Source organism: Panthera uncia, chromosome A2 (genome assembly GCF_023721935.1).
Source record: "Panthera uncia isolate 11264 chromosome A2, Puncia_PCG_1.0, whole genome shotgun sequence".
NCBI lineage: Eukaryota > Metazoa > Chordata > Mammalia > Carnivora > Felidae > Panthera > Panthera uncia.
In genome coordinates this window covers 56,985,704-57,000,233 of record NC_064816.1, presented here as the reverse complement: position 1 = coordinate 57,000,233, position 14,530 = coordinate 56,985,704, and the positions used below count along the sequence as shown (strand labels likewise).

At 51.2% G+C, this 14,530-nt stretch overlaps 1 protein-coding gene across 4 annotated transcripts in view; it reads left to right on the top strand.

Annotated features, from left to right (window-relative positions):
• The window catches only part of CFAP100 (cilia and flagella associated protein 100), a 51,942-nt gene that overhangs the window by 8,384 nt on the left and 29,028 nt on the right, over positions 1–14,530 (top strand). For 3 of the 4 annotated variants that reach the window (XM_049641139.1, XM_049641141.1, XM_049641138.1), the window contains exons 3-5: positions 2,681–2,755; positions 9,881–9,981; positions 12,548–12,740. In XM_049641139.1, the coding sequence (XP_049497096.1) occupies positions 2,681–2,755; positions 9,881–9,981; positions 12,548–12,740 (369 nt within the window). Of the gene's footprint in view, positions 1–1,284; positions 1,346–2,680; positions 2,756–9,880; positions 9,982–12,547; positions 12,741–14,530 lie in introns of all 4 variants that reach the window. The other variant, XM_049641142.1, reaches the window with a different exon arrangement.

Below are 14,530 nucleotides of genomic sequence, written 5' to 3'. Positions count from 1 at the left end.
GAGGCAGAGAGACAGCTGGCTGCTGGAGAAGGAGCAGGTCAACAGGTGGCTTCCCCAGGGAGCCAGCATCTCCCCCCCCCCCCCCCCCCCACCGCACAGGTGCTACTGGAGGCAGGAGGCGCCCACACCCTGTCTCCCCCTGCTGGGGGCGGGGAGGGGGCATGTTATCACTTTTTATGAGGACATGTTGCAGCCAGCTCACCTCTCCCGGAGAATTTTTCTAAAAGTAGGCTTCCATTTTTAAAGCTTTTTAATTAAAAAAAAAAAAAAAAAAAAGCATCCTGTTAAAGCACTAGAAGAAAACAGAGACTTTTTACATGTACTTAACCTTCAGATGCAGAGTGCCTCTCTAAGCAAGATACAGACTGCCAAAGCATTGCACTGAGTAAACATTAAAATGTCCTGTAAGGCAAATGCATGAGAGACAGTCCAAAGGTAAGAGTCGTATCAGCGGGAGCAAACATACTGTCAGCAGCTCCGACGAACAAAGGAGCTAGTGTCCTCTAATAGGTAGAAGTGCTCAAGATCATTTAAAAACCACCACATCCCAATTTAGAAATGAGCAAAGGATACTAACAGAGAGAAGCCAGGATAATCAGCATCTGAAAAGATACACGATCTTTTCTGAGATCAAGAAGTGCAAAGTGCACATTAAAATCGAGATGAGTTTATTGCCTCTCAGACTGACAAATTCCAGGTGTGTGGGAAACAGTCCAGCTCAAGCTGGTGATAGAGAGCAAGGATTGTGCAAGTTTGGAAATTGCATGAGATTAGAAATAGCCTCAGGGTCCTGACTAAGGGGCACCTGACTAAGGGGACCTGACTATGGAGCAAGGAGATTTGTGCATGAGCAGATATACTGTTTCTGAGAGAGAGAGAGAGAGAGAGAGAGAGAGAATGCAAGAAGGGAAGAAGGGCAGAGAGAGAGAGAGAGAGAGAGAGAGAGAATCCCAAGTAGGCTCTACACTCAGCACAGAACCCGATGCAGGGCTCGATCTCATGACCCTGGGATCATGATCTGAGCCAAAATCAAGAGTCAGACACTCGACCGACTGAACCGTTCCTCTATTCTTTTTTTTCTAACTTTTTAAAAATGATGGGAAATGATCCATAACAAAATTTACTCCTTTGAGCATTTTTAAGTATACAGACCAGTGGCATTGTAAGTACCTTCGCACTGGTGGGTAACCGTCACCACCATCCAAACCCAGAACTTTTTCATCTTGTAAAACTGAAATTCTGTCTCCATTGAACACTAACTCCCCACCCCACCCCCTTCCCCAGTGGCTGGCACCCACCGTCCTGGTTTCTGTCCGTAGGAGTCTGACTGCTCTGGGGACCTCATGTAAGTTGGCTCATACAGTGTTTGTCCTTGTGTGACTGGCTTCTGTCACTCAGCACAGTGTCCTCAAGGTTCTTCCATGGTGTAGCATGAAAGCAGATGATTTTGCAGTGAAAAAGTAAGGGGACATCTAAGCACGCGTATGCAAAAATACCTCTCGTTAGAGAAACAAAGATCCATTTGCTAGGGAGGGCTCCGGGTGAGGATTTTTCGTCGTATCAACATGTCATTTCAGTGGTCATCGTAACACAGCAAACCACATCGTTAACCCTTTTTGCCATGCCTGTGCATTGCTCTTTTAATTAAGACAAAAGTTGAATTTCATTAGAGTTTTGGTTTGTTTGGCCTGGGTTTTCATCTATTTAAATAATAGCAGTATCTGCTGACTTTTGTGATCTAGTTAATTAAATGTTGCTACCTGGCAATTGAACCATACAGTCAGCCAGATGGAGAATATGCACCCAGCAGTCTGTGCTCCTGAATTCTCCACACACCTCACCACTCCCTATTGCCTCCCCTCTGCTCACCGTTATATATGCAGTTTGACCTGCAGGCATCTGGGTTGTCAGCCCCATGCCCTTGACCCGCCTGCCAGGGCCACAGGACAGCTTTCCTCCTCACTCTTTCCACAGCCCATCACCCAGCTGCTCGGGGTCTGCCCTTGGTATACGTCCCTCACCTCACAAGCCCTGCCCTCCCGGCGTCATCCCAAGTCTCCTCCCCCAAGCTGGTCCAAAATGACTGGCTGCCCACCTGAGCACATCCCCAGGCTCCCTGGCAGCCCCCTCCCTATCTGCCAGCAGCTGGCTGCCCTCCCAAGCTGGCATAGACTGGAATCTCCAAGCTACAGATGATTTCTGAGTTGGGGTAGGAGGACCTACCAGGCCAAATGCCTCCATCCCTGTGGGCATCAAGGACATGGGTTTCCCCCAATCTTCCACTGCAGTCCCGAGGGAAGCCCTGGGAAACTCACGGCAAAGGCGCAGGCAGGGCCCTGAAGTAGAGGGCCTGGGTCTGTGACCTCCCCATAAACGGGCCCTGCGCGCCTCTCACGGGGCAAATGGAAGGATGCCGAAGAGAAAAGCGCAAAACGTGTTGTGTCAGGCACGTGTGCACACGGGCCATTTTTGTGCACAGTTATTACAGCTTGCCAGCAAAGTCCGTACAATCCTCTCAGATGTGGAAACTGAGGCTCAGGGAAGCTGGGTGACTTGTTGGGGGGGGGGGGCTCAGCAGGCAGGCAAGGGCACTGGAGTCTTCTCCCAGCCTCCTGCTGTGCTCACGGCTTCAAGAGCCAATGAGTCATTTGCTGTGGCCTTTGCTTTCGTCTCCCCGCAGAGAACATCCTGGAGTCCACGGACAATAGTTCTACTTCAGTCATTGAAGAAAAAAAGGAAAAACGCAGGAACACAGGTAAAGGGAGCCCTCAAGCTAGGAGCTGAAGTCTGCGTGGGTGAGAGTCAGACATCTCCCTCCGTAGGCCTGTCTCCAACACCAGTGGCAAAAGGAAAGTCTTCCGCTTCCAATGGGTTACCGAGACCCAAAATAATAGTAATGTAAACAAAGTAGGATTTATTTTTCCTCCAGTAAAGGGAAATGTGGGAGGCAGTCCAGAGCTCCAGGAGGCCCCACAAACAGCAGTTCTACGAAACTGTCCCGGTGACCAGGTCCCAAGTCTTTCTGCCTTCAAGCCAATTTTAGCCTTCGGGTTTCAACTGCAAAGTTATCATGTGGTCACAAAATAGCTGCTGCAGCCTCAGCCATCACATCTGATTTCAGACATGGGGAAAGGGTCAAGGGAGGAGCAAAACAGCCTCCCAGCCAGCTCAGTCCTCCTTGGAAAAATACCCTTCCCAGAGGACCCACACAGCAATTTCTGCCTATGTTCCATTGTCTAAAATTTGTCCCGTGGCCATCAGTATCTGAAAGGGAGGCTGAGCCATGTAACTTTTCAACTACGCAACTTCCCCTTGTTAAGAGGAAGAAGGTAGGCAGCTGGCTGCTTGTACTGCTTCCTCTGAGCCTCTGCAATGCTGTTCCATCCCCCTGGCCTCCTGTGCCGCCCCCCAGGTTCGCAGGCCAGTCTGATCCTTCCACAGAAGGGGGCAGATGGGAGCACGCTCCCTGAGCCTACCTCTCACAGGCTGAGCTCCCACCTCTCATTCCCCTGCCCCCCCCCACCTGGTTTCCTCTTTCTTTTAATTCTGAAAACCCAAACCTGTCCAGGAATAGAGACTAAGGTCCTGTGAACTCAGGTGCCCATCACCAGTACAGAAGATTTAGCCACATTTGTTTCATCTATCCTTCTCTTTTTTTGTTTTTCGTCTTTGCCAGAACATTTTTTAATTTTAATTCTTAAAGTTGTAATTCCAATATAGTTAACTTACAGCATTAGAATAGTTTCAGGTGGACAATATAGTGATTGAACATTACTCAGTACTCACCATGATAGCTGTATGCTTTATTCCCCAACACCTGTTTCTCCCATCACCCCACGCCCCTCCCTCCCTCTGGTGACCATCAGTTTGGTTCTCTATGGTGAAGTGTCTGTTTCTTGGTTTGTCTCTTTTTCTGCCTTTGTTCATTTGTTTTATGTTGTAAATTCCACAAGTGAAATCACATTGTATTTGTCTTTCCTTGAGAGACTTAACATTGCTTAGCATAATACTCTCTAGCTCCATCCACGTTGTCACAAATGACAAGATTTCATTCATTTTTATGGCTAATATTCCTGTGTGTGCACACGTGTGTGTGTGTGTGTGTGTGTGTGTATCACATCTTCTTTATCCATTCATCTATCCATGGACAACTGGGTTGCTTCCATACTTGGCAAGCATACTTTAAATTTAAATCCAGGCAGGACACCTGGGTGGCTCAGTTAGGCGTCTGACTTTGGCTCAGGTCATGATCTCCCAGTTCATGAGTTCAAGCCTCACGTCGGGCTCTGTGCTGACAGCTCAGAGCCTGGAGCTTCCTTCAGATTCTGTGCCTCCCTCTCTCTCTGCCCCTCCTCCACTCACACTCTATCATTCTCTCAAAAATAAATAAACATTAAAAAAAAAAGTCAAATCCAGGCATGTCCTTGCATCATTACATCCCACAACGTATATTTTTCAAAAATAGGGCTTTTTCTTTGCAAGACCACAATGAAGTTACCCAATTATCTCAGATATGTCTTCCTATAGAAGATTCGTTGTAATTGATTCGAATGAGATCTGATCATCTTCTCTCTTTACAATCTAGCAGAGCCCTTCCCCCACGTCCTTTCATTTTCTACATCTTGACTTACTGAGAAATGGCGTTAATTACCTGTAGAACGACCCCTGTTCTGTATGTATCTGTTTGCTACCAGGTCATTGTTCTAGAAACTGTTTCTCTGTTCCTCATCTTTCCTTTAATTGTACATTTTAACCTTACGTGCTTGATAAGATGTTCCATTTTGTCCACAAGAATGCTTCCTACCACCTCTCACAAGAAGCCCGTGTGTCTAGCTGCCCCCCACTCATGGCATTGCCACGCTCGGTGGGGTCTGGTGGTGACCGCCTGGCCCTCTGCCACATTCCCATCAACCATTCACCCAACAGCTTCTTCTAACCATGGATCCCTGTGCCTGAACTGATCACCACATTAAGGGTGAGGTATCTGGGTTTGGTGTGATTGGTTTGGTCCCTTCGCTAAGGTATAATTAGGTGAAATGCACAAATCATAGGTATACAGTTTGACAAATTTCAGTAAATGTATACACATTTGTAGCTTCCCTCTCATTCACCATCTAGAACATTTGCATCTTCCCAGAAGTTCCGTTCCCCCAGAGACAGCAGGGCTCTGCTGTCACCCCAGAATCATTCTATCCATTCTCGAACCTCATATAAGTACAGTCACACTCCGTGCTCTTTTGGTCCTGGCCTCTTTCATGCAACATCACACCTGTGAAATGCCAGTCACAAGAGTCCCTTCTTGGTTGTTGCTGTGTGCATTCTGTTGTGTGCATATGCCGACAGTATATCATTCTTTCCGGGATGGATGAACATTTGGGTTGTTTCTGGGTTTTTGATATTCTGAGCAGTATTGCAGTGAACATTGCTGTGCATGCCATTTAGAGGACATAAACGCTCATTTCTCCTGGAAATGAGGAAGGAGTGGAATTGCTGGCAGGATGTTTAACCTTAGTAGACAGTGCTGAGCAGTTTCCAGAACACTTGTTCCAATTCACAGTCCCACCAATAATAGGTGTGAGCAATCCAGACGCTCCACATCCTTTCCAACACCTGGCACATTGTCAATACTTTTGCTATTACCTGGCCCTTTGGATATGGATTAGTATCTCATATTCCCTGTAATCCATGAGAGTGATTACCTTTTCATATGTTCACTGATGACTCTGTTGTGAAGTGCCTGTTCCTGACTCTGCCCGCTTTTCTGCTGGGTTGTCTTTTCATTTTAATGATTTCTAGGAACTCTTTACATATTCTGGAAACAAGTCATTCACCAGTTCTAAATATGCAAATACCTTCCGTCACTTGGCAGATTGCTTTTTCCTTTCTTAGTGGTGCATGTTTAATGAATAAAACTTCCTAATTTTAGTGGAGTTCACTTTCCCAATCATTTTCTTATCATTGGTATGTTTGATGAACTGTTTTAAAGCTCTCTGCTGACCCCCAAGGCCATGAAGATACTGCATTTTATACAAGTTTTGTTTTCACTTTACAATCAGACCTATAAATCATCTCTAATCTAGTTGTAACCATTTTGTTTGCAGATTCTTTGGATTTTCTCCTCTACAATCACATCACCTTGAGATGACATTATTTGTCCTTCCTTTCCAATCTTATACGTTTTATTTCTTTTCCTTGCTTAACTACAACCCTGAGTAGAAGTGCAAAGACAGGCATCCATGCCTTGTTCCTGATCATGGGGGGCGGGGGAAGCACGCAATATTTTGCCTAGAGGTTTCTTGTAGATTCTCATACTCATTTCCTGTTGATGCTATAGCAAATTACCACAAACTCAGTGGCTTAGAGCAACACAGTTAAATTATCTTATAATCCTGGAGGTCAGAGTCCAAAATGAAACTTAGAAAACTAGAATCAAAGTGTCCATGGGTCTACGTTCCTTCCAGAGGCTCCAGGGGAGAATCTGCTTCCTTGCCTTTTCCAGCTTAGAGGCGCCTGCGTCCTTGGCTCCTGGCTCCTTCCTCCATTTCCAACTCCAGCAGCACAGCGTCCTCCGGTCTCTGTGACATCACTCCAACCTCTGCTTCCATTGTCACACCTCCTCCTCATGCTGCTGGCCTCCCTGCCTCCTGTTAGAAGGACCCTCATGATTGCATCAGACCCATCTGCAAATCCAGGACCATCTCGCATCTCAAGGTCCTTAACTTCATCCCATCCGCAAAGTCCCCTTTACTATATAAGGGAGCCTAGTCACAGGTCTGGGGTGTAGACCATGGACATCTTTGGGGGGCCATTACTCAGCTCACCACACTTCCTCTTATCAGACCAGGGAAGTCTCCTTCTATTCCTATGTTGCTAAGACTCTCATTAAAAATCAGTTTCGAACTGTATCAAATACTTTTACTGCATTTCTTGGAAAGATCAGATAATTTTCTCCCCCATTCTGTTATTGAGGTTACTACATTGATTGGTTTCTAAATGTCAAACCGACTTTGCCTTTCTGGAATGATCTGCTCCAAATGACTGCCATCCTTGATCGTGGGCTCATCTTCACATTAATACATTAACCATTAGCCGTTCGGAAACATTCCCTGCTTGCAGGACTGCAAATGCAATTTCTGTTTTTGGAAGCCCATCTCCACATAGCTACTTCTAGCTCTGTGGCCCCCGGTGAGCTGCTTCCCTCTCTGTGCCTCAGTTTCCTCAGTGGGAGTAACAAGAATTCCCAACTCATAGGATTGCTATGAAAATCAAGTCAGGTATAGTCCTTGGTCTGGCCCACGGTTAAGTGCTCAGTGCTTGCTAACTATTGTAATTAATCTTTTCGTTGGGGACACGGAACATGCAGCCCAGGAGTGCTACCGGCCAATTTGGGGACATACAGACTCCGACTCTGGCTCCGTCCTCACTCTTCTGAATCTAGGGAGATGCCTCTGCCCAGGGCTGCTGGGCAGATGCAGGGAGTGAGAGAGACAGGCATGAGGATGTGAGGAGGGGGTTAGCTGTGGCAGTTCTGTCCACCCCCGTTGCTGCGCCCAGAACCATCACTTCCTGCACACCCTCCTCCCGCAGCCCAGCCCAGTGGGCCGCACTTCCCGACTTAACCCCAGACCCGCTGCCTCCCCAGTTCCAACACTACACTCCCTGTCTGCCAGACTCCCCCCCTTCTTGTCCAGAGCTGTGTCCAATTTCTAAACTTATGTCTTTTCTGGGTGGGGGGGGGGGTGGCCTGGTGAGGGAGGCGAGCCACATGCCCAGGGCACCATCTCCCCCAACCTCCTCCCCCCGCCACCTCCCCCCATCTCCCCGGCCGCCTGACACAGAGAGGCCCTTGGGCGGTCTCTTCTGGAACCCCTGTGTCGGAATCAAAGGATGTAAAAGAAAGTTGTGATTAGGCGTGAGACAAGAGTGCACGACTCCAAACCAAACCTGCACAAGCCCGGTCCCTTCTCCTCCTATCCACCACCCGTGTGACCACCATCCACATGACTTCTCCCTATCTTGGCTCCCCACCCCCCCCCACAGGCTCCCCTCTCCAGAAGCCCAGCTGAGAACGGACTGCCTCCTTCTTCCTCCCGGCTGGGCCCAGGAGTGGATAATCTTTCTTTATTCTTCTCACTCGTTTTCAAACTATTTTGACCGGTTGAAAAGTTGAAAGAATAGTACAAAGATGTTGTGGACTTGGGGCTTTCCTGACACCTCCACAGGACAGGTGTGGGTGAAGGGTCCTGGCGGACCGCCGGGGTGACATGCTGGGGTTGCACTGGCTAGAAACGGCCCACCCCTCTGGCTTCCGCCCTGGTTCCCTCCGATGGCCTGAGCAGGGTGGAGTCTGTCAGTTTCTCCACTCTTCCTAGTTGACAAGTAGGACTCTTGTGCGGCGGTAGTTTGAGTCTCTTAGAACTTCAAATCCCCCCTTCACAGCATCCCCTTTCTGCTGGTGAGGGTGTGAAATAAGACAGACAGGAAAGGCAGGCCAGCATCAGACTTCGAAGTCTGGAAATGCTCACAGCCCCTGGCCTCTGTTCTCCCTTCCCGAAATCAGTTGCAAAGACCCAGTCCGTGGGGGCACACGGGTGTGTGCCTCGGGGTGTCCGAGGCGGCTCCCGGGCTGCTGCACATGTCCCGGCAACGGGTCCTGATGAAATCATGCATTACCGCAGCCTTTTACATTTGCCTACAGGTCCACAAAGAATTAGTAATTTCACAGGCAGCTGCTGAAGGTAAAGTGTTTTTAGTTATTTATTTTCTTAAAGATTGTTTTATTTTATTAATTTTTTAAAGTGTTTATTTACTTTTGAGAGATAGACAGAGCATGAGTGGGGCAGGGGCAGAAAGAGACAGAGACACAGAATCCAAAGCAGGCTCCAGGCTCTGAGCTGTCAGCACAGAGCCCGATGTGGGGCTCTAACTTATGAACCATGAGATCATGACCTGAGCCGAAGTTGGATGCTTCACCGACTGAGCCACCCAGGCACCCTGGTCAAGTGTTTTTTAAAAGAAGATATGAAATTATTAAAAATAGGTGTTAGCATGTACTAGAAGAAAATACCCCCAGAAATATTACCAGCGATTGTTTTGAAGTGGAGGAATTATTTTGTTATTATACTCTTTAGCTTCCAAGAATGCTTTAGTTTGTTTTACAACGAATGCTGTGTCCTCCAAATGGAGGATGTGGGAGAAAGCAACCATATTTTTAAGACCTTAGTTTGGTGCTTCTGGGTTCTGTCCTCCCTGATCCCTGCTGAGCTGAGCAGTGGGAACCTAACCCTTACCCAAATGGGTGGGGGGAGCAGCAAAATTAGGGTCCTTGGCAGCTCCCATCTCTCAAAGTCCTGCCCTGCCTCCCCAGGCCTCAGGTGTTTTGCCGTCACTCGTCCCCAAACTCAGCCTCCCCCTGGGGGGCTTGTGGAGAATCCTGCGGACAGGGCATTGCCCTCCGCAGGCAGGTGCCTCTGCTCTGGAGTCACTGGGCCTCCCCGACCATCTGGCCCCATTACTTCCCCACTCCTGCTTCTCCCCTCTGCAGAATAGGGGTTCCTGGGACTTTAAATGAGAGGGGACAGAGGGCCACATGTCTGAGACTGGGGGGGGGCGTTGGGGGCTGTGTTTACCAGGCCTCTTTCAGATGCCAGGGACAGAAACCCAAGCCCACCTAGGTTAAACCTGACAGGTGAGTTTCTGCAGTCAGAAGGTCCAGGGTTGGATTTCAGGCACAGCTGGATCCAAGAGAACATTCGACACCTGCTCACGCTTTCAAGGAAGCTCCTCATGTTGGGTTGGGAGGGCACCAGGACTCCAGAGGCACAGACCACCTGTTTGGAAGAGCTGGCTCGTCTCTCCAATGAGATATCTCCCTCCCCAGTGCCCGAGATTGTTCCTGACCATGCGGCTAATCCTTTCCACATGTCTGGAGACGTGGATTTCTTCTTGCTCAGAGATCAGGAGCGGAATAAGTCTCGCCTAGTGAGTATCCAGGACTGAGGCCTGCCTGCAACTCTTCCCTCCCTCATGCACACAGACCCAGATTGCCTTTCTCAGAAGAGTACTTTCTTCAGGTCATTCTCTCACTCTAGAATAGTCAATGGTTCACTATTTTTTAAAAATGTTTATTGATACTTGAGAGAGAGAGAGAGACAGAGACAGAGATAGAGGGTGAGTGAGGGAGGGGCAGAGAGAGAGGGAGACACAGAATCCCAAGCAGTCTCCAGGCTCCGGGTTGTCAGCACAGAGCCCCACACGGGGCTCGAACCCATGAGCCGTGATATCATGACCTGAGCTGAAGTTGGATGCTTAACTGACTGAGCCACTCAGGTGCCCCTCACTATTTTTAAAAAATCAACTCGAAACCCTGACGAGCTCTCCAATCTCTGACCTGTCCCACTGTCTTACCCAGCTTCATCGCCACTCTTCCTGGGCCTTGTCAGAGTGGGCTGTTGGAAGCTGCTGTGGCCACTGTGCTTCAGCCACCAGGTCTTTCTGCTGTCCCTTGCATGAGATGCCACCCTCCTGACACTCCCTGTCCTTCAAGGCCCGTCTCAGACCTCAGGCCCCCTCTCGCCTCTCCCAGGAGACCCGCCCCTCCAACTGCTCCAGCCTTGCACAATCCCTCTCGTGGGAATTCTTGGAGGCCAAATCCACACACAAACATGCACCTATGCATGTGTGCACGTGCGCACACACACGTACACATATGCATGGCCCTCAGCAGCACCTGGGAGTCCCTGAGCTAGCCCCGGACCCCCCTCCACCGGCCTGCGCCTTGTCTGCACCCCAGCATAGTCTGTCTTGCCTCCCCACCCAAGAGCCCACTTGCCCACTCCCACCTGCCGTGGCATGGCTGGAGCGAGCAAGCGTCACTGCAGCCAGGCTCAGGGAGGACTCACCAGCGGGCATCTTCACTGAGAAGTGCTCAGCATGGGCCAGGTTTCTGGGACACGGTCTCAGGCACATGCATATGACCAGCCCTCCCGGGCTGACTCTGTCTACTTCAACTCATGGCTCTGAGTATCTGAGATTCCTCGGAGAACTGGCTCCGGCCGAGACCCCAACCGAAGACACAAAAGGAAATGCACGTTTTCCAGCCCCTACTCAGACCTCCCTGCCCCACCAACCGCCTAGAAGCTCTGTGGGGGCCACCATCAGTGTTTTCCCCATCCTGCTGCCATGCTGTGCACCCACTCATGCCCTGGAAGGAGACACTCCCACAAAGCCACACTGAGCAGCACACACTTCTGTGAGGCCTCTAAGTGGGCAAATACAGCAGAAACACACACAACTTTCTCTGACGGACTCAGAGACCTTCCTCCAGGGCAGGATTATCTCTTCCCAGCCTGGCCCTGCTTCCACGGTCGCTTCTGCCTTCTTCCTAAACCTCCCAAACATGGCACCCGTCCCCCCCCCCCCCCCCCCCCCCCCCCCCCCCCCCCCCCCCCCCGCAGCCCCCCCCCCCCCAATGTCACATTGACCCCAAGCAGCTGCCCAGTTTCTTCTAAGTGCAGACCCTCTGCCACTGGGAGTCTAGGTGATATTTCCCCAGCTTTGCTATATGGAGGTGCAATCTAGGGGCCTCGGGCTGGGTCCCGCCACAGATGTGGTTTCCCTAAGCAGCTTTCTAAAGAGGCTGCATTCATTGCTGCACCTGGCAGCCCGGGGGAAAGGACAGATGAAGAAAAGAGGATTTGTTCAGGCCTGTCTGATCCTGCAGGCTGAGGTGCCCGGGCCATGGAAGGATGTGGAGAACCCTCAGGGCTTGGGCTGCAGGAAGGGCTGGGCTCCCCTGAGGGGGCCTTTGGCCTGCACTAGTTCTCAGGGAAGAAAAGCCCCCATCCCCACGCCATCCTGGGGTCCCCCCAAGCTGAGGGCTCAGGGACGGGAGCAACGCTGGGGCAGGTTGGAGGCCAGGCTGGGTGGAGAGGAGCAGATCCCCAGCGACCTGCCCGCCGCCGCCAGATCTGACTACTGAGCTTGCAGACCAAACTCAGGATTTCCAGTTTCTTTTGGAAACTCACAAGATCTAGCTTCCGGAACCTTCGGTGTGTCCGATTTAGCAAATCACAATATGAGAATATGAGAATAGTGTGAATGAATTTCAGGAGGAACCATCGCTTAGTGAGTATGTCCCTGCACTACTGACCTGGAATGCACACCTGGCTCGGCATCCTGTACTTAATCTGGCAACCCCACCCCCACCTCTCCCTTAACCCCCGCTCTCAGCCCCACTGCCCTCTCACCCCAGGAGCTGTGCTCAGAGCCCCCAGGAGCGTTTTCCCCGGCACACAGCTCCGCAGCCCCCTCTGCGCGCAGCGCAGCAATGCTCAGCCCCGCCAAGCGCACCCCCACCCTGACCCAAGTGCGCCCCCCGGGCAATTCCCCCTTTACCTCCCCGCGCCGCATGCGCGTCCCCTCAAGGCTGTGCGACCCAGGGACAAGGCGTCGCCGCCGGTGGGAGGACGCTGGTCCCAGGCGCGGTGGGGGAGGGGGTGGAAGTGGTGGCCGCCCCCGCCCGACCCCGGCCGACCCCGCCCAACAGGAGCGGGAGCAGAAGAAGACGCTGCGGATGCACCAAAAGATGACCTACGCGTCCAAAGTGTTGGCCAAGCACACCAGCCTGCGTCGCGAGCTGCAGCTGGAGGACGAGATGCAGGACCAGGAGGTGCGCGCCGAGGCGGAGCGGCTGCGCGCCTTCCACGACAACACGGCGTGGAAGCTCTCCATGACCAAAGGTGGCCCCCTTCCCCAGCGTCGGGTCTTGACCTCGGGGCTCGCGCAGTGCTGTTCACGTGCTCGGAGAGGCAGGGCTCCGGTGCAGTGGGGAAGGAGGGTCGTTTCTGTGTCTGACCCCGCCTCCCTCCATCACAGGGAGGGATTCCAGCCGGACTGCCAATCTAAAAGCCTTTGAATCCCAACGTTGCTTGCATTCGGAAGGTTCCCGTGCACGTGAAGGCAGATTGCGCCCATATAAAATATAGTCCCTTAGTATGGTGGAGGGAAAGAGCATCAGTCTGGAACCAGGTTCCCTGGGTTCAGATGTCAGCTTCAGCACTGAATGCCCTCGCCATCCTGGGCCAGGTGTTCACCTCCTCTGCACGGCAATTTCCTCTCCCGTCTGATGACAGTGGCGACCTCGTGGGTTGTGGGATTCAGCGTCTTTAGATGCTACACGGAAGTCGTGTGTGTGTGTGTGTGTGTGTGTGTGAGAGAGAGAGAGAGAGAGCGAGCTGTTATTAATTTTATGACCCAGTAGGAAATCTTAAGTACCAGCATTAATACTCTACCAGCCCAGATGATAGAGTCCTGGAACCCAACTGGTGTACTGAATGTGAATATTAATCCGAGACCCCCCAGCCTCTACCCCCTGACCCCTGGCTTGTTATTTGGGGGAACAAAGCCCCTGAGCTCACTTTGACATTATGTGTGCCGAGCTCTGCATGAAGAGACACAGAACTGCACGTTTTTCCTTTTGGTCTCTACCCTCCACTCCAAGATCTGGGAGAGGAAGCTGGTCTCAGTGGGAAGACTGGACCCAGCAGGTTTAGGCACCAGACCTGTCGGTATCCCAGATTTGACTTGCAGTGAGGAGCTGGTTCTCCTTGAGGGAAGGGCCTTCCCACAAGATGGGCCAGGGAGGCGGAGGCCCGGCTGGGTCTCTGACAGGCTTCTAGGCTTGAAATACCACTCCTACACCACACTAGGCTCTTCTGGAACGGAGAGGGTTTAAGAGATGAGGCAGAGAGCCATATGGCTCTGCTGTCCTTTCCTTGGCTCCTGCTCTCTCCAAAGTCAGGACGTCTCTGGGCTTTCCTCTCCAGAAAGACCAGGGAAAGAGGATCCCGTGGCCCTTTGCCCTCTGCTTGTGCTCCAGAAGGTCTTACGGGGGCCCACCTTAACTTTCTCCCACTTGCTTCCCGCCTGGTGTGTAGACCTAGCTGATGAGGGTTTTGGGGGTGATAGTGGGGCCCATGTGGCCCGGAACCAAAGGCCAAGAAAGAATTCTTGAAGACGTCTTTGGTGCAAAAGGGTGATTTTCTTGAAGCACGGGGACAGGACCTGTGGGCAGGAAGAGCTGCCCGGGGACCATGAGGAGACACTGGGGGAGGTAGAGGCCAGCGGAAGTTTCCAGTGAGATTTTCATGAGCTAAAGAAGACTCACAGGATACTGGAGGCCTAGGTAGTGTCAAGCTAAGGTTGTTTTTACCTCTAGCAAAGCAGTAGCATTAAGACAGCTCCTGGAGAAACTTACTCTGCCTGCCTCAAGTATCTGTCAATGGGCGGCAGGTTATAAGGAAATTTAGTTCTGCCATTTCCTTTTGCCTTTGTTTCCCACATCGCTATGGAGGGGTAATGGAGACTTAGGTCCCAAAGGACTGTGATGCTCTATCGGTTAACCATTTGTTTTTCCCCTTTCCTTTGTTCTTGGGCCGCCTGGGGTGGGGTGGGGGGGATGTTTGCGGCCTATCAGCTTGCCTTATGCTCCCTCATCGTAGCTACTATCTAAACTGGATCCTGGGGACTT